The sequence below is a fragment of the Xiphias gladius genome, chromosome 1, assembly GCF_016859285.1.
Source record: "Xiphias gladius isolate SHS-SW01 ecotype Sanya breed wild chromosome 1, ASM1685928v1, whole genome shotgun sequence".
NCBI classification, from domain to species: domain Eukaryota; kingdom Metazoa; phylum Chordata; class Actinopteri; order Istiophoriformes; family Xiphiidae; genus Xiphias; species Xiphias gladius.
Window position 1 is genome coordinate 17,649,046 of NC_053400.1, and position 19,141 is coordinate 17,668,186.

Below are 19,141 nucleotides of genomic sequence, written 5' to 3' on the forward strand. Positions count from 1 at the left end.
GAATAGTCTGATGCTTGATACTGTGACATTACTGTAACAGAACACAAGGATGGATTTGAACCTGGTCACACAAAAGTCAGCCACCTTTCAGGCACCCCTCTGCATTCAGGACAGGATCCCCATACCCCTCTGGGAAACACACTTTCCCAGAATAGGCCCCAACGCAAATCGTACTCAGGCAAAGAAAATGGAGGTCAGCTACCTTTTTGTCAGAAAACAGGGCACACACATTCCCTGAACTAAATCCTGTTTTAATGGCTGGATGGTGGGCCATGGGACCTTGAAAGACACAGATCAGTTTCACCATGAAGCCCAGAGCCGGGTTGCTTTTTGCATCAAAGCAGTTGGTGCTGGACAGATGGTAGGATGCCAGGTTTTGGTGGAAATACAAGATGACAAGCAAGTCTCCCTTGCAAGTCAACTGTGGAAGTGCTGCTGCAGTTGAAGAAATGCAGCCAACCATGCAGTCAAATGTATTGAGTTTTCAGAGGCAAGACAGAAAGCAATGCTATCAGTGATCATCTATTTGGTTTTGCATCAAAATAGCAAGTTGTAACTATTCTGAATTCCTATTATTGCTTATATCAAATATTCTTCACATCACATTTGAAGGGCAACACAGTGACTCAATGGTTAGAAATACCACCTCTCAGCAGGAAGGTCCACCAGATCAGACTGGTTGGCCAGTTTTACAAAAGAGAACTCTCCCTTCGCCCACACTTTCATCCACCAACTCCCAGAAGGAGCCTTACCATGTTGGCAGATGTATCGGTTCCGTGTTTTACAACGCTGGTCGTTCCAGTTGAAAGCACTTGATGCCTGCAGCTCTACACAGTTTCCAAAACTGGACAGAGAAAGAGACGGAGTGAGTAACTCTACGTGCAGGGTTTTGAATGGCAGGTGCCGAATCCGGTTGGGAATTTTAAATGAAGAAAAAAAGAAAATCACTCAAATATTTTAGTCCTTTTTCTACCCGAACAAACACATTTCTGCGGTGGTCATATAGACTGTACAGACTAAACATTCTGATTCAGTACAAAGAGTATGAACAAATTAAGGGAACAGAATAAATTAGATGGATAGATAGATAGATAGATAGATAGATAGATAGTAGGTGAATGAGGGAGACACAAACAGAAGGAGAGGGACATCTAGTGGTCAGGGTAAGGGTTGCAGGTCAGCCAATGTCAGTGTCTGAATGTAGTTTCTTTTAAAAAACCTTAGTGGATAATATCATTTTAAATGCTATTTAAGAGCTGGATTTAATTTCGGAGATGAAAGCAAATAAAAGATCAAACTTTCTTTCTAATTTCTTGCAGTCATCTGTAACTCACACATATTGCAGTGGTAAACCAGATTTTAATAAAAACCTGAAGCTCCCACAGAGAAATACATTTTCTGCCTTTTAGGCGATATGTTTTTTGTTTGGTTAGCTCGACTGCACACAGCCTTCTCTGTTTATGATGTACTCTGCAGTAGCTAATGTCTTTTAGAAAATGTGTCTCTTACCCTTGGTTGTCAGGCTGCCCAAAGGCAAAGCTGCTGAATCTAGGGATCTCTCCTGTGTCCCAGCGAAATGAGTCTTTCAGAGGCTTATATGTCAGAGCTGTGGAGCAAAAACATTGCTGTTTTATCCGTGCAGCATCTACACCTGGTAGTACGTCTGGTCAAGACGACCGCAGAGTCTGCATCCTAATGTGGTAGTGCTGTCTAGTGCTGTGATAGAACATTATGTTATGTTAACATTTATTTGGATGATCTCGATGAAAGATTGTACCGATCCAGAAGTTTCGTGTCTCAAAGTCAGTGTTGGTGACCTCGTTGCTTGTCTCCAGTTGACTGAGATAAAATGCCAGGATGTCCTGAACCTTCTGATTGTGGATCTGAGCTAGAATACCCCCACGTTCCTGGTGGTTTAAACAAAGAAAAGGCCACACTGAGAACACAATGAAAGTTTTGATATAATGATTTATATGATGCATGGCTGTAGGGCTTGTCTCACTCTCTCAGTGGGTAACACACACCTGTTTCTCACCTGACAGTGACGTTTGGCTCCATAGTAGGTGTCAGCTACTGAAGACACCATGAAGCAATCTCCATCTATCATCACATCACAGCTGTGGAAGGGAAAAGGCACTTTCTCTGTTGGGACACAAGCAGCCAAAATATCCATCATGGATCCAGTTCAGTGAACGTACTTAAATATATTGTAATCTGTTGAACCGTTACAGTTGTACACATGGATGGAATTTGTAGAGATACCATAAATGGTGTTGTGATTGCATTCACATCTTCAAAGCCAGAAGATATGTACAGCATGTAATCAAAGTGTAAACCTGTGCAACCTGATGTGCTACTTGAAATATACTGTTAATATCTTTTATGCACCCTTCAACAAGTCAGCATACTGGTGTTTTCATCATGTTTTCACCAAGTCACTAGACTCAGCATCCATTAAGATAAATAGAGAATGTTGCAGCAACGAAGATTAACTTCCTCAGTATGCTTGTCTGTGTGTGCTTTTGAATTTTAAAGCCAAGCTGTCTCCCAGAAATACAAATTGCCGAGGTACATGAAAACACAAAATAGTGTACACTGTACTAAAGCACAATGCACTTACCTGCACACTTAGCACCACCATAGCCAACATCACACGAGCAAGAGCATTCTTCTTCTTTGAAAAGACCGTGTACACACTGCACGCTGCACCGAACTGAAAAACAGACACTAGTACAGTAAAATCTGCCTCTCTACTTTGAATATTAAAATACTAAAATATAGAGAACAAACCCATTTAATGAGGCTTCATACCAATATGTATACTATCTCGACACTACTACTCTTGATATTGTTGACTGGTACCCTGGCAGAAGCGTCCGGTGAAGCCCGCGTCACACTTGCACTTGCAGGACGAGATGTTAAGATGGCCGTGCTGACCACAGCTCATACGGCACGGATTCCTTGGAATCTCTAATAAACGAAAAAAAATGTGCATGCACACCAGCAAACACACATAAACGCACTCACAAACTGAACATCTGGAATCACAAATCTTTGACCATTTTACACAAATAAACTGTCAATGTTGCTGCAGCAGAACTGTAATTCTAGCCGAATGATAAGCAGGAAACCGTCAAACACTCAGAATACTTCATGGTTGGATACAAGAACCGATATTTAATAACCAGAAATAACAATAGTTAAACAAGACATTGAGAGTAGATACACAAAAATGACCTCAAGGAGCACACTGGAAATAACTACAATAGTGGCCATAGTAGTAGAAAACTGAAAATTCCAGTTTTATCCTTTAAAAATAGTATGAGTATGATATGCATTTATATTTCAAGGTTTTATGTTTAATCCTTGTGGAAATAACTTTGTATCCAAAACCTCACTGAGTGCTCCCTTAGAAAGATATTGTGAATGTCCAATGACAGCAAAATTCGCTTCTGCAGCAACCAATATATGCAGCACATAAATACATACAAATATATTGTCTTACCACACAATCCACCTACATGATCCCACAGTCTAAAGCAGCCAGACATGGAAGAGGTGCAGAGAGAGCAGTACAGCCCCGACTTGTAGGGCATCACCAGTTGACCATTCACCTCCCAGTTACCCCTGCAGCAACACAAATATATAATGCAGAACGCATACACAGATACAGACACACACAATCTGATCTCGAGTAACGGCAGGTGGGCTTAAAACATCTTAATGGTCAAGATAACAAATGAAATCTCCATAAAGAAGAGGGACTTGCTTTTACGATAAATACGTTCTGACACCTTCATTCATAAGTAGTTTCACGTAATCTTTTCGTTTCAACATATGTACCCAGGATTCCCTTGAAAAGCAGTATTGATAGTGGGTGGATTATCCTGGTGAAATAAAGTGAACGTTGAACATAATAAAATCTTAAATCCAATAATTAACTCTTTGTCTCTACATTCATGGAGCTTTCATGTGAATACTGCTGTTTTCAACAGCATAATTATTTGTGAGCTGGATGGCAGATTAAACTAACAGTTTGTATTTTGTTTAAAACTGAGAATTAATTAGCTCAAACTGTGCGGCTCTCAGATTTAATTTCATTTCCTTTTTGGGGAAAAGGTGTGTAATTGTTACCCAGGGTAATATGCACAGACAAATGTCTCCCAGAGGTCTCCTTCTCTCAGACACAGTTGGCTAGCACAGCCCACATGACTCGAAGTGGCCCACACCAGCTACACAACAACAAAGGGATTAGACACATTAGACACACTACATCAGCACTTTTAAAGGAAAAACACACGTGAAAATCTAGGAGGTGTCTATAAATATAAGACTCCACGTAAGCATTCATGTGAATACCTGTGTATAGTGCTGACAGGTGGCGTTCTCTCTACATCGCCCACTCAGGTGGAGAAAATCCTTTCCCTCCTCAAACCAGGAGTCAATGACGTCAGAGAATGAGGTGACACCATAAGCAGAAAGATGTGTGTTCCAGCCAATGTAACTGAAAGTTGAGGAGTGCTGAGGGGAGGGGTCTGTGTGACAGGATGCGGCCCTCTCCTGTGCAACTAAGGCCAACTTCTCATCCCACTCCTAGGGATAAAGACAATAACAATACTTAGTAATATTGCTACACATTTCTCATTTTTTGGTTACGCATACTTTAGCCTTTTCTAGCAGTCTTACGTGTACGCAGGGGTGGACTACTGCTAACCAGCACACCTGTACGAAGAAGCTAACACAAGGGTTAATTTACTGTATTTGTATGTTTCAGCAGATGTTTAAGGTTTTTCTTTCTGTTTTTTGATTAAATGTTGTAAAAGCAGATGTGGTTGAGAAAATCAAAGGCTTTCAGTTCTTCCCCTATAGTTTTTAGAGTTGGGGTCCAACAAAGCCCAATTCATTTTCTTTTCGTCCGTTTATCTCAGATTATCTTTATCATGTGCAGTTCTAACATACAGGTCCCTAAAGTTTGGGGTTTTTTTTGCAAAACTGATGCTTATGAAGGCATTAAATAATTATTTATTAAAATTAATAATTATTTAGTAATTATATAAATAATAAGCAACAGGACATTTTCATCATCAATTCATTTAATTATCAAAATATGTTGCTGGGATCTGTAATAAAGGTCATATTGTACTTTGCAGATACTGATTAAGACTGGATGAAAGAAAAACTCTTTGGCATGAAGGTCATTCCTCATATGCATGAGTGATATTCTTTACCCCTTTAATCCGTTTCCCTACAGTGGACAACAGCCAGGGAGACATCTTGGGCAAGCTGCCAGTCCACAACAGGGCCAACAAACACAGACTAACACTCATTGCCTGCTGCACTGGTATAAACACTTCACTAAGTTCCACATTTTCCAAGGTTTGGAGCGGCTGGTTCAGACAAATGACTTGGTTTCCACACAGACTTTCCACAATCGCTCTGCCATATGTGCTACGGTACAAACATCATTACAGTTACTACATGCACAACGTACACAAAGTTACAGACTCAAGCTTTAAATCATTAAAATTAATGAATGACTTGAATGTATTACTCCTCTTTAAAGGGACAGTCCACCAATTCTACACCTGAAATGTCAGTTTCCCTGTCTTGAGGGTCATAATGTCTTCTGTGGCTCTGGCAGGACCTTTCTAAAGTTGGAGAAAATAACCCTGGTGATGTAATCAGGGTTATCTCTGCCTGGTTAATATACCAACAAGTTATAACAGAATGCCAATCAGGGACGGGCAAATGTAATGCTGTCTCCCATAATACTATTGGTTGCATTATGAAAAATGTAGGATCCAGTGTGACTCTGTTGCTTCGATTGTAACGATTTTAAATGTCATTCGTAAGTCTCCCAAATTTTTCGTTAGGTTAAAAAGAAAAAAAAAAAAACATTACAGTGCTAGACTGGTCATTCATCTTTAGGTTTGTTGATAAATGAGATATTCCTTTACATGAACAAAAGAGCAATTTCTAAGCTTAAGTATCAAGCCAGGGTGTCCTATTGCTATTGCCATCTTTCCTGTCACTGCGCCATCTGTGCAGCTATTAAAAATGGAACATAAAATATTCTCTTAAAAAGAAATGTCTGTCCAAGTTTTTCTCTACAGCTACACAGAGTTTGGATAAGATATATCAAAGGTATGACTCCGATGTGTGATGTAGAAAGGCCGACCCCCCCCTTACGTTCACTGTTCACTCTGCACTTCGATGTCACGCAGCCAAAGTCATCGACTCACCCTTTGATGCCACCAGAGGGGTATAAGGTCACCAGGCAATATTTCAAATAAGACATTTCATTTTAAAGTATGCCATACTGTATGAGCTGTGGGATTTGAATGTTTCACTGAGAGCATGAAAAATGTGTGTGTTTGTGCATTGTTTTGCCTTTGTTAAGGGCTCCGTCCACAGCTGCTGTATTGTTGTACTGAATTGGCTAAATGAATGAAGCTGTGAAACTCTACTTTTTCTCAGAGTTGGAGCTTGAGAAATTCTGAGAGAGATTGATAATAAGGTAAAATCTCACAATCAGGGGCTGTGATTTACATATCAAAAGAAAATACTCAACTTTAATTTCTGCCTCTGAGAGTGATGGTGTGACCTCATAATACTTCTAGCCTCAAGAGCTCAAAGAAAACCTGCAGACAGGGCAGTGGGTGAGAAAAGGAGGAGCATCATTTATTCCTAAAAATACTGCTATCTTATCTCCACCTTAAAGCAAAGCCTACAGGACTATATTATAATCACTTCAACACAATCTCACCACAATGCTTGCTGGTTCCTTTCTGAAAAGAAAAAAATGAAATCCTTATTCAGATATTCACAAACACAGCCGAAGCCTTGAGCCTTTTAACATTTATCAGTAAAGCTCTTTAATTTTGCCTCTTCAGCTCGGCAAAGCTTCCTCTGAGGGTTTTCACAGGGAAATTACCTGTAATACCACAGCTGTGAAGGCAGAATGATTATCTACATCCTCTTTTTCTCATTACAGCCTTATCGTTTGAGAACAGTTCTCCGAGGCTGAAGAGCAGTCGAAGAATCGGGGCTCAGTCTGCGCAGATGGCTTTGAGGATGTAATCTATGACAAAGTGACAGCTTGCCCTGGTGCAAATCTCATATTAGTCCCAGAGGATATCTAGTGCATTGTGAGTTTAATCATCATTACCCATTAGTCATAATCACGCGCAGGCAAGACAGTTGTGCAGATAAATACTGTACGGCGTAGCAATAGATGCAATAAGATAAGGTGAGGATTTAGCTGGGCTGTTTTGCAGGGACTGGGATTAGAAAAACCTGAGTCAAAAATCAATATTAGGAATTCCAGCACATTCAGCAGCGCCTAACAACAACACCCCGACTTGTTATATCAGTCTGTCAACTTTATGATTGGCATTTCGTGTACAGTAGTTTAACTATCTGTGTTGACTATTAGTATTATAAGGCTAACAAGTGAAAAACGCTGCTTGGTTTTATCCTTACTTGTCCAAAAAAACCCCAAAAAGATTCAATGGCGTCGTTTGACTGTGTGACCCTCACAAGACTCTCCGCATAGCTAATTGATTTTGGCTTCACTCTAACTGTCCACACTATCACTCAGCCTGCAGCAGAGCAGAGCAAATGGTGCATGAACATTACTGTTTCACACTGTTGAGACAATCAGCAACACAGAACAAGACAGTTCAATTAAAAACCTTTGTTGTATATGCCTTTGTTTCGTGATTTCACTTTTGAGAAAGGAATATTGTGGTGATTTTGATGGACTTTGCCCCGTGACTATGCTGAGGCCTGTTGTAGTTAGATTGAAAGAAAGTAAAAACACAGCTCTGAACCATGTTTCCGGACCGTTGTTCTCATTGTTGGTGCTGCAAGCCTCTCGGAACTGTTGGCTCACATCCTGATCAACAGGGTTTTACATCCTTACACAAAAACATGTCTGATCATTACTGACAGCGTCATTGTCAGGACTGTTTTTGTCTGGGTTTTGCACTGGCAGCTGCAAATCTGTGTAAATTGAAAAGCAAATCGTTTAAGATTGCAACATGTGGACAAATATCTTCCACTAGTGGAGGTAGAGAAAGTCTACAGTAAAGAGCCAATAATTCATATAAAGAGGCAAATGTGAGCTCTATAGTGAGTTATCAGCTGTGTTGACAGTGTACAACCTCCCGTTTTAAAAGAGAGTGCAGACTGTCAACAAATGGATAGAGTTAAACTTAAACTAACATTTAGGCAACAGCATTCACACCATTCAAGCACACACAGGAGAAACAGACAATAGGTGCCACAAACCATTTTTTGCATGTTCGCTGCCATGGGTTTGACCCGGCTGCGCAATCTATTGTGCTGGGCAACAATCTGCGAGTGCTCCTTCACCCCAAGCCCTGGAAGAAAAAAAGAAACGCTCGTTTACTATAACTCTGCTGCTGTCACCGTGGCAACGGAATGCAAATTTTTTTGGGCGGGAAGTTTGAGTGCATGTCAGAGAGAGAGAGAGTGTGTGTTTGTGTGTGTGTGTGTGTGTGTGTGTGTGTGTGTGTGTGTGTGTTTGTGTGTTTGTAAGGTCTGAGCATGGGCCGATACTGTCTGTTACATTTTTGCTCACATTTCAAGTCAAGGGTCACTTAAGTCAAAATTTCAATCAAAACTAAAAATGATATTTTTACCACCCTGACATGTGCTGAGTGAGCAAGCATCCCCTAAAAACAGCTTGAAAATGCCCAATCATCTGTAAACGTACAGATACACATGCCATTGTACAAATTCCGGGATGCTTTAGGCCTGTATGACAACCCTTCCTTTTTAGGCTCGGAAGCCATGCCAAATAAATTTTACATTACCTTAATATGTAATATATAACAAATATACTGGGCCTGGAATCTTTGATTCATTGATGTAAGGGCATACCGTGGATAAATAACATTTTAGACTTGGTCTGTTAGGAAAATAGCTCATAGTTAAGCTCATGGTACACTTCTGTAGCACAGCAGGCAGTGACAGAAATGCTGGGCTGTTTTTCCGGATGGATTTGGACAGCTAAGAAAGCCCAATAGAGTCTGCAGTTTAAAGGACTGCCGCTTGATTGCCAACATAAAGATAAAAACTTCCAATATATTAAAAAAAATAAATAAACTTTTTTTTTTTTTTCAGAAACACACTCCTTTACGTTTCCTAGTCCACTCATAGCATTGTATTCTGTTCGGATTTAGGCTAAAAACTTCCTTTTCATCGGAGGGGGAAAAAAAATGTCTAACTGGTTTAAAAATGTGTGTGGATTGATGAAGGTCATCCAGCACTACAAGCTCCTGCACCGTCCCTCTCGGCCACCTGACTCGTGCACAACTTGAAATGTGCTTACCGGTAGTGGGGGACTTCTGGCGGTGCGGCGTGTGTCTGATCGTCCGGTTCGCGTGGATGCACGGGGACAGCAGAGACAAAGCGACAAACAGATCCAAACACCGGGAAGCTGTCCCAGACCCCATTGTGAACTCCTGAAGCGTCTCGACAACAGTGGCCACTTGCTCAGAGTTATCCTGCCTCCCTGCTCCTCTCCTCCCTCTTTTCTCCACTGCAGCGACAGGCACATGTCTCTATTGTAGCCACAAGGCTATAGTAGACTCCCTGTAATGTGCCTTTAGATTTGTAACATTTTATGAAAGGACCCTGGGTGCAAGCATGCAAGAGAGACACCAGCTCATCATTCATTCGTTCAATATATTTCAGATTGGTCTCTCCTCCTAAAAAAAAAAAAAAAAGTAACAAGGAAGGAGAAAGGACAAGAGACAAGATATTTTCAATAACGTACGATCACTGTTTTGTTAAACTACAAGAATAAAAAACAGCTGTGAAAACATGACTGACTGCTTTACTTAACACCGTTTTGTTTCCAAATCCCAGAAGTTAAAGTCTCATTCAAAATGCGGCGAGGCTAAAAGTATGTAAGCGTAAGAAAATGCAGTGCTGACTATCAGAGTAACCACTGTGCTCTTAATGCTCCTGTTTCAGTTTTACATTATCATACATTGTATTTTTACAATAGGGTAGTTTAATCTTTAACAAGTCATCATTATTACAAGCCAACCACAGGTTTAAAATGTAAAATCTTAATCTGCAAAGCAACTATGGCCATACAGTGTGATATATAGTGTCTGTCATAAATACAGACACTGGATTAGTACAGTGCTTGAGTAAATTTACACATGAATACTTACTGCCACTGACAGCAGGTGTTTTACTAGTGAAGGTCAGTCACTTAGTATAAACGCATGCTCTATGTCTTAATCATCTCTATGACCATTTCCTGATCGTAGTGACAAATAGAGAGATTTACTCTGATGCATGGTTGAGCAATGTGTGTTCATTATTGTTAAATGAGGGGAAGCTTGTTTTTAGGGACTGATGTCCATCATTCAGGTGAATTACTAGAGATGAAGCTTTATTACCGAGCTGACGACAGACCGAGGACACACTGAGGTGCAGGTCATTTTCATTTTAAACTAAATGTGGTTGTGATTCTTCTTTTTTTTTTTTTTTTTTTCTGATATTAAAGTCTAGCAGAACATGAGGCGGCACAACTTTAAGCGGTATAAAATGACCAGATAGGTCTGAGCATGGAAAGGTACAAGCTGTCTGGGTGTCTATTTGGACCCAGTGTGGGAAGCATGAATCATGATCCGCACATTAAGGGATGATTCAGTGTCTGGAGATGACTGCTTTGTGACACAATAGACTCCCACTCATTTCTCCCCCCTGTGGGCCGAATTTTATTTTACACTGACAGATCAATCCCCAGGCTGCCCAGTTATTTCTTATCGCTTTGATTTTGCTGGATCACTAAGGGACTGTCTTACCCTGCTGAGCAAAGTGTGCACACAGTTTGTTGTGGGTTCAATCAGACACGGACACCCACTAAGATGATTTCTCAGGTAACTCCAACAACCACTGTAAGCTCCTTCCTGCTCGAGCTCAAAGAAATACCCAAGAGTCTCAGCCTCGTCATTACTCTTTGAACAACATTGGTGTTAGCAGAACACACTGAGGACAAAAATCCATCCACACAATAGATTTTTTTTCTCTACAGCAGCATAGTTAAGTTGCAAACTCTTACTTAGACACATTTCAATTAAATTATCAAATTTGTCAACAAACACAGTTTTGTCTTTATAATCAGTGCAATTTCCCTTTTTCCAATAGCCAACATTATAAAAGAAGAAGCTGCTGATACAGACATCTAGCAGAATGAAACTTGCATGCTAATTTGAGAACAACATACTACTTACTTTGCAGGCATAGTGAGCCAGGACAGATGAGGCCTGCCTACCCGATTAACATTTCTCCATGGCAACTTCATAAAGGTGTCTATGCCCACACAAACATGCAGTTTTATTATTTTACAATATTCCACCGTACAGACAGGTCTAACAGTGATATTCACTGTTGCTGTGTAACTCAGCTATGATGGGTCAACTGTGAATTGTGCTGAGTTTCAAGACTAATTCAGTGAATTAGTCTTTTTAAGGGCTGTAAATCACCATTGTTGTCAGCCCACAATAATAACATATATAGTGGGGAAAAATATTACCTGTTATCTCCATTCATTTTTGTTGTATTCCCTTAACACACTGTCATGTCCTTGTCATGATAATAGTCATGTCCAGCATGGCCCTTCGTTAATGACCCAAGAGTAGTTTATGTTAGTTTGTCCTGTCCAAGTAATTTACAGTACAGGGATGCGTGTATGCATATATTCCTGTAGAGGGCACAGCTTCTCTGTAGAGTCTGCACATCTCTGGAGTAAATGCAGCAGTAGGATTTCAAGTGAAGTTGACATATTAGTCAGCTAAATGTCTTTTTAATGTAAAAAAAAAAAAAAAAGAAATTAAAAAAAAAAAGGTGTGTGAATATTTATTAGTATTTTTTCCAGCATACAGTGTAAATGACAAGATGTTTTGTGTTTTTCATCAATATATATTAAATGGTGACACTGCTGTGTTTACAGTTATTACTGCTTTGAACAAACAGCATCAGAAAACAGCAGGAGACATTCTTTGTCTTAAAAGACCAACCTGTCAAATAGTGAGAGCAGATACTAATCCTTTGTTTTGAATTTTGGTGGTAGCACCCTTTTCCTTGCATTTTGCAATGCACACAAAATGGTCAAAGTGCGATATGTGCGTGTGCCCTTCAGACTGACTATTATCTCATGCTGTTATATTGATCCGCTGAAATTCAGTTTTCTTCCACTTCTCTGTAAACAAGATATAATCTAAGCTGCTTTGACCTGGAGGAAGTGCGTTCCAAATTAGGTAAAGGGATAATAATGTGGCTACATTTTTCTTAAAGTCTCCTGCCCTGATTGGCTCCTGAAGAATAAACCCAGCATTCCGCAGCAGTTCGTAGCAGCAGCTTGTCCACTGCCACAACTGGGGGTTTTCTCTCCCCTGGAGTCCTGCCCACTCAAAGTTCACACTGCCTGCAACTTCTAACACATTTGAGGACTGATCACCGACTGCGCGTTGGATTTGTATTAATGGAAACATGTTTGTGTCAGCTGCAATTGTCATCACCTTTGTGTGTTCCTGTTCATTCCGCCCTGTTTTTGGACAGGTAAGTGCAACAAAGTGTTGATGGGCGAATGTATGAATGACAGTAACGGAAGGATGCTTTGACTTATATGACTTTTTCAGTTAAAGAAAATTAAGGCCTTGACACGTGCTCACAAAGACAGCTCTGTTGGTTACAATATACCTCTTACGAACGATCGTGCATGGCTTGAAAGGCAAAAACTGCTCAAATCTGAATAACCTCCCTCTCCTCTGAAGTACACTAAAGGTCCTCCTGTGAATGTCCTTGCTTGGCATCACAGAGAAACATTTTTGACAGACCAGACCTTGAGTCACCTTCACTTTACACGCAAGCGTCAGGAACAGGACCCCAGAGGCTCCCCTTTATCAGACAATATAATAATATATCTATGCTGTTCTTTACCACACATCTGGTGAGTATTTCCAAAAAGCTGCATCTCTTTGCGAATGACTCTCTTTTGGCCTTTGCATGCATGTCTGTGCATGTGCGTATTTGTTTGTGTGTTACTAGGAGATGGCCAACATCAATGTCCAGTCTGATGGTTTAGGTCTTGTATACCTGTACGTGTGTATATATGTGTGAGTATAACTGTAAGTTGTTTTTCAGTGTTTTTAAAGTTGTTAAATATTAGACAGCTCTGGTTGGATTTAATAGAACTTCAATCTTGAGCCCCCATACTGCATGACTCCTAACCACTATGGTAATATCACCCAGTTAACATGAGGCCATGTGAAATGTCGCCTAGCACAGGCAGAAAGAGGCCTTTGACAACTACACTATAAACACCAGCCAGCCCCCTGACTGACTGAAGTCTCTCCAAACCCCAGTTCGGTCCAAATCAGAAAGGTGTTTTCAACAAATATTGACTCTTCTTACATAACTCCTGCTGGAAGAAAACACTAATTGGTTGTCTGAAAACATGTATGAGAGGACAGGACAGAATGACGCTGTTGAATGAAAGAGAGTAATGAGGGAGCGGACATGGGTAGAAAACAAGTCACTGCCACTCCCTCTTGCACTCCTTTCAGCTACTAGAAAGGGAGGTTGTAACAGAGGTGATGTTTATGCTGAGGGCGTTTCTACCCGACTGACTGACCCCCAAACCCTAAATTTACCACATCATAAAAAATCAAGTCATTACCTATAATGCAAGCTAAATAATGTTTGCTGATATTAACCCCTTTCATATATTGACCCATGGCAGTTACATAACTTTATATAATGAAGATTTTGAACCTACATGTAGGGTCACACCTAAAACCATAATGCAAGAATAGTAAACTGGTTACTTTCAGTCTGTTTTTGTGTTTGTGACTGAGTTACAGTATCTTGTTTTGAGAGAGGGAGGTTCCTGCTTGCACATGTACTTACAGTGGAAAAACATACTCTGTTCCCACTGCATTTACTCCCTCAAATAACAGCCCAGCCTCTGTACTACGCAGGTTTCCGAGTGCAGACTTCCATTTGCTTGCATGCCGTGGAGCTGACTAGGTATAGGTATAGAAACCCAATGGGTAGAGTAACATTTGATATCCATATCCATTTGAGCTGCTCAGATTTTTTTTTCCCCCTCACAACGCAATTCTGATGATGGACACAGAATACACATGAGGGTTTAATTTATGAGAAATAATGTTGTGACTAAGATCTGAAATTTCAGCCCTAGAAAGACTAGAAAGTGCAACATAATCACTGAGTGATAAAAAGGTGAATGTGTGGTTACCATAGAAAACATTTTTTTGGGTCTAAGTACATTTTGCTAAGACAAAACTACAAGTTTTAAAGTTGGTTGGGTTGGAAAAACATCTTTGGCATCACGTTGAGTCCTGTGAATGAATAGAAATGTTAGTTCTCAGGCTAATACATCAGTGACATCACTGGTTTTTGTGGCCCTGCGGTCTCTTTTTCATGTTGACAAATATTTATTTTTAAACTTATGTGAGCCAGAAAAGTAGCTTTTCTGTATTCATAGATTCAGCAAAAAACAGTAGTCCTTTTTAAGAAAACTTAAAACAAGTTTTATAGCTAAATGAATGGGCTCTGTAGCTTTCAGTATCCACATAGTAACACTATGCATAGTGCAGGAGACTCTTAAATGCTCCTAAAGCTTAGACGAAGGCAGTTTTAACAAAAATCACACTCTTCTCACATCAAAATTAGTGAATGAAACTACTGTGGCTACAATTTGAATTGCCATATTGTAGCAAAGAATAAAAATTCTGTGCTTCATAAACTCTTGTCAGTGAATTTCAAATCAGCTTTGAACAAGTTGCTGTGAATTATTGATGAATAATGAATTAAATAATGATGATGAATTAATAAATTATTAATTATTATTTTTGTTCCAGGACTGTCCTGGTAGGCAGGAAATACAGGGGTCTCTGAAGCAGGTCCAGAAGCTTCTCTCAGCCCATGAAGCCTCCTACTTACAGAGTCTACGCAACCTGAAGAAGAAAATAAACTTATTGCAGAGCAACGCGGGGAAGCAGACAACAAAAGCCATCAACAGTGAGCAAAACACCCCAGATTGATTTATTCAAATGTTAATGTTAAAATATCTGTCATTCTACTTTTTCTTTTTTTTCTTTTTTTTTTTAAATCATCGCTTTCCAACAGTTACCTGCACCAAACTGGATGCGCCCATCAATGGCCGGAAACTTGGCAAGTCAAATAGCGTGAGCCATGAGATTCACTTTCTGTGTGACCCTGGCTATGAACTGGTGGGATCGGAGAGCAGGGTTTGTCAGGAGAGCCTGACCTGGAGCGGCCAGCAGCCTACCTGCCGAGGTGAGAGACCAGCCCAGATCTTCTGCTACCCAGCCCCCCTGGGATCGTCACTCTCTCCACTGTCTCCTCTTCCTCCTCATCCACTTCGCACCAGTGTCTCTCCTCTTCTTCACCCTGACCATCTTTCATCCTGTTATCTAACCCACTGATCACTTTTAGATCCCTGTCATCGTCCGCTTTCTAACCTCCCCCTCTCCTGCTTTTTGTGCATCATGCATGTCATCAACGTTTTTCTTTGTAGAGATATATTTCATATGTGACCCATGATCATAGTTCCTCTTTATGTACTTTGGTCATTGTCCAGCGATCTTATTCAATGCTGAGACATGCGATATTCCAACCTCAATGTCCTCTGACAGATTGCTAACTTTGAGATAACGGTTTAAAATCTGTTTGATCAACCAAGGCTTCCCCTACACTTTGGCGGCACCTGTTGTGAACTCATCTGCTCCGCTTTTTCTCTATTCTCTCTAACACATACATATGCCATGACATCATGTTCTCTTATCTTTAAAAATCAAAGATATTTGGTTTCATGTGCCCGGGGTTCAGACATAGCACCAGAGTTTCCCTGTATTACCCTCCTGTCTGTCTTTTCCCTCAGACATCAATGAGTGTGCGTCCTCTCCGTGCCTGAATGGCGGGACGTGTGTGGATGAGCTGAACCAGTTCTCTTGTGTCTGTGCCAAAGGCTGGGCCGGAGCTACCTGTCAGAGCCCTGTGCCAACATGTAGGAATTACATACCCAGACCGCACAAGCACGATGGAGATGTAGTTTTGCTTTGCCATCTCGCCGTTGCTCACATTAAGATAACGACCAACACTTAAGACACCTCAGACTGCACAAAAAGTCACTACACCTTTAATATTATAAGACCCACAAATAAAAAATAAGTATCTAAGACAACACATTGCATCAGAGCATATGTTTTATAGGCTAGTATCTAAATCCTCCCAGTTTGCTAAAGGAGATCACATTGGCTAGAGCTTTGGTTTGCCAATACAAGCCTGTGCTACATGCCACAGAGTGGGTTTTACTGAATTCCAGCCTGAAGTCCAAGACAGTGCTGGCTGAGTGGCAGCAGTCCACCCTGCGATGTGGCTGCTGGATTTCATGTACAAACAGTGATTGTGAATCTTTGAACCCACCTAGTTGAGTTTTTCTCTATTTATTTAATATTGCAATGCAAACATTCAGTTTATTACTGTAGGTCTGGCTTTATTTACCCTTTTTGGGCAAGCTACAATTCATCATGTCACAGTCATGACTATAGACTCACTCACTCACTCCCTTTGTCTAATAGTACCAGATGAATGCTAGTTTCTTAGGGCTTTCAAAGCTTTGCAGTCATGGGTGCATGGTGACAAATTAGGTCAAAAGAAATTCTAATATTGCCCAATAATAACATATTGGCTGAGAGTCATTTTTTTACATAAACACATAATAAATACAAAGATTTTTGATAAGGATCCCTTAAATTTCCTTTGTAAAGAATTTTGACAATGATATATACAGAGCAGGACATTTTACTGTTAAAAAATAAACTTGTTAGTGCTCGCACATTATCCATTAATGACTGAGTGAATTAATGTTGCTGTGCCACAGGGTAGATACAGAGCTACTGCACAGAAAATGCTACAGGAGGGAATAAAAACACAGCCTACAACTGCTTACTGCTCCTCTTTCCTGTCTTCCCCATTCAGTCTTTGTTACCATGGCAAACACCTCTGCTGCCACCTCTGCAGCTACCACTGCTGCTACCTTGCCAGCTGCCACGACTGGGCCCTTTGTTCGTCCATCACGTTGCACTATAGTGCAGGGATCTACCCACTGCACCTGTGAGCCAGGTTACACCATCTCTGGCAGGGACAGCAGCACCTGCACTGGTACAGTTAATACCTGCCCTGGACCTAAAACAGATATACACGTTTATGTTTCCATATAGGATGCTAACTGTGTGTGTGTGTTGTTCACTTCAGATATAGATGAATGTGAGCTGTTCCATAATGGCCAGGCTGGGAGACTGTGTTTACATGCTTGTGTTAACACCCCTGGGGGCTACCGCTGCACCTGTCCTGTTGGATATAACGTGACCCGCGATGGACGCAGCTGTAAAGGTGCACTCACATTTTTCTCTTTCTGCGTTTTATTTTGCAATCACTTTCAATTTCCTTAATTTCAAAAATCTGTTATCAGCATTATATGAAGTATTGTCAAGAAAGCGTCTGTATAGAAAATGTTACTGATTTAAAAAAAAAAAAACATCAAAAATGACCCATTGAAATAGCTCAAGTTCACAAAAAAATTGAGAATTTAACTCTCACACAGTGTGAATGACATCCCAACTATTATTTCTGTTTGAATAAAAGTCTTACTGTGTTGATGTTTTCTCACAGACATTGATGAGTGTGCCACCAGACAAAACAACTGCACAAAGGACCAAATGTGCATCAATACATATGGTGGTTTCCAGTGTGTCCGTGTGGACTGCCCTAAAATCCCTCATGCCACATATGTCAAGACGTCACCTATGTGAGCATGATCTCCAGTCATATTATTTACATCCAAGTTCGCTCCCCATTTTACAAAAAAAAGTGATTTTAATTTGAAATGCATAGTAATTAGTAGATATGGGGATGGAGTCTTGGACCAAATAAAAACTTTGACAGTATAACTGGTTTGATTCCATTGTTTTAACACCGTTTCTCACACATACTCTTTCGGCTACATCTTTCTCTGTTGTGACTTGTTTTTCTTTTTTCCAGGCGTTGCGAACGTAACCCCTGTCCTTTGGACAACAAGGCGTGTTCTCAGGCCCCAAATTCCTTCTCCTACCATTACCTGGCTGCTGTGTCCAACCTGTCAGCCCCTCGCGTCATGTTCAGGGTATCAGCGTTGCGTCCAATGGGTGACACGCTTCGCTTCTCCCTGCTGGGGGGAAGGCAAGTTCGGCGCCACTTCACAGTCCAGCGTTCAGACCGTCTGACAGGTCAGCTGATGCTGGTGAGCCCCGTGCAGGGCCCTGTCACTCTGGAGGCAGAAGTGGAGATGAGCGAGCTGGAGAGACGCATCCAGCTGGGGAAGTACATCACCAAAGTCACCATGTTTGTGTCCCAGTATGAGTTCTAGAAACAGAAGGGGGAATGTGGAAACACTCTTAGAGCACAAATTCCAAACAAAAGTCTGGTTTTGACTTAGCTAAGGACTAAAGATAGTTGGTCATGGATGTGTGATAATCTGATGTTTTAAGTTGACCGTCTTTCAAGTCACCTGTACTGTCGCTAAAGGAGTTGCGGCTCCCAGGTATCAAAACTGTAGTAAAGCAAGCATAAAGTGGTGGCAGAGCACAACTGCATGCGATACATGTTTTAGAGTATGGGTTCTTCAGGGGCATTGTTATAATAACTAAGGAAATGCAAATTTAGTGATGTATGTTTGGATGACTTAAGTATAAGAACAGGAGTTTTCTATGGATTAACTAAAACATATTTATTGCAAAAAGACTGAAAGGAGTGTAGGAGACATGAAAGGGGAATGAAAATATGTATCAAACAATTAACCAGCACTCAGCTGAGGGATGTTTGTAAAAAGCTGAACCAGAAAATATGTAGACCATCCCCCCTTTCAGAAAGTGCTATTTTTGTGAATGACAGTCCGGCTATGTTGACATACATGTTATATGGACATGTAATCATGATGTGTGACGATTGTGTTATACTTTTTACTATCATGTTTTATTTATATTCTGGTTTCAGTACAATTTCCAAT

General features: G+C 40.6%; 2 protein-coding genes across 2 annotated transcripts in view; one reads left to right on the forward strand and one right to left on the reverse strand.

Moving 5' to 3' along the window:
• Positions 1-9,482, reverse strand: part of LOC120789876 (C-type lectin domain family 18 member A-like) — an 11,388-nt gene extending 1,906 nt beyond the window's left edge. The window contains exons 1-11 of the mRNA XM_040127029.1: positions 9,359-9,482; positions 8,293-8,384; positions 4,360-4,593; positions 4,135-4,232; positions 3,506-3,627; positions 2,863-2,970; positions 2,621-2,713; positions 2,036-2,142; positions 1,778-1,907; positions 1,510-1,606; positions 753-844 (exon numbers count right to left, since the gene is read on the reverse strand). Of these exons, the coding sequence (XP_039982963.1) occupies positions 753-844; positions 1,510-1,606; positions 1,778-1,907; positions 2,036-2,142; positions 2,621-2,713; positions 2,863-2,970; positions 3,506-3,627; positions 4,135-4,232; positions 4,360-4,593; positions 8,293-8,384; positions 9,359-9,482 (1,297 nt within the window). The remainder of the gene's footprint in view (positions 1-752; positions 845-1,509; positions 1,607-1,777; positions 1,908-2,035; positions 2,143-2,620; positions 2,714-2,862; positions 2,971-3,505; positions 3,628-4,134; positions 4,233-4,359; positions 4,594-8,292; positions 8,385-9,358) is intronic.
• A 2,985-nt stretch (positions 9,483-12,467) lies between these two features.
• LOC120791037 (fibulin-7) lies at positions 12,468-19,141 on the forward strand. Its single transcript, XM_040129143.1, has 8 exons — positions 12,468-12,606; positions 14,934-15,093; positions 15,202-15,372; positions 15,977-16,102; positions 17,077-17,259; positions 17,353-17,490; positions 17,770-17,905; positions 18,139-19,141. Exons 1-8 carry the CDS (start codon positions 12,538-12,540, stop codon positions 18,500-18,502), a joined length of 1,347 nt encoding a protein of 448 aa, XP_039985077.1. The 5' UTR covers positions 12,468-12,537; the 3' UTR covers positions 18,503-19,141.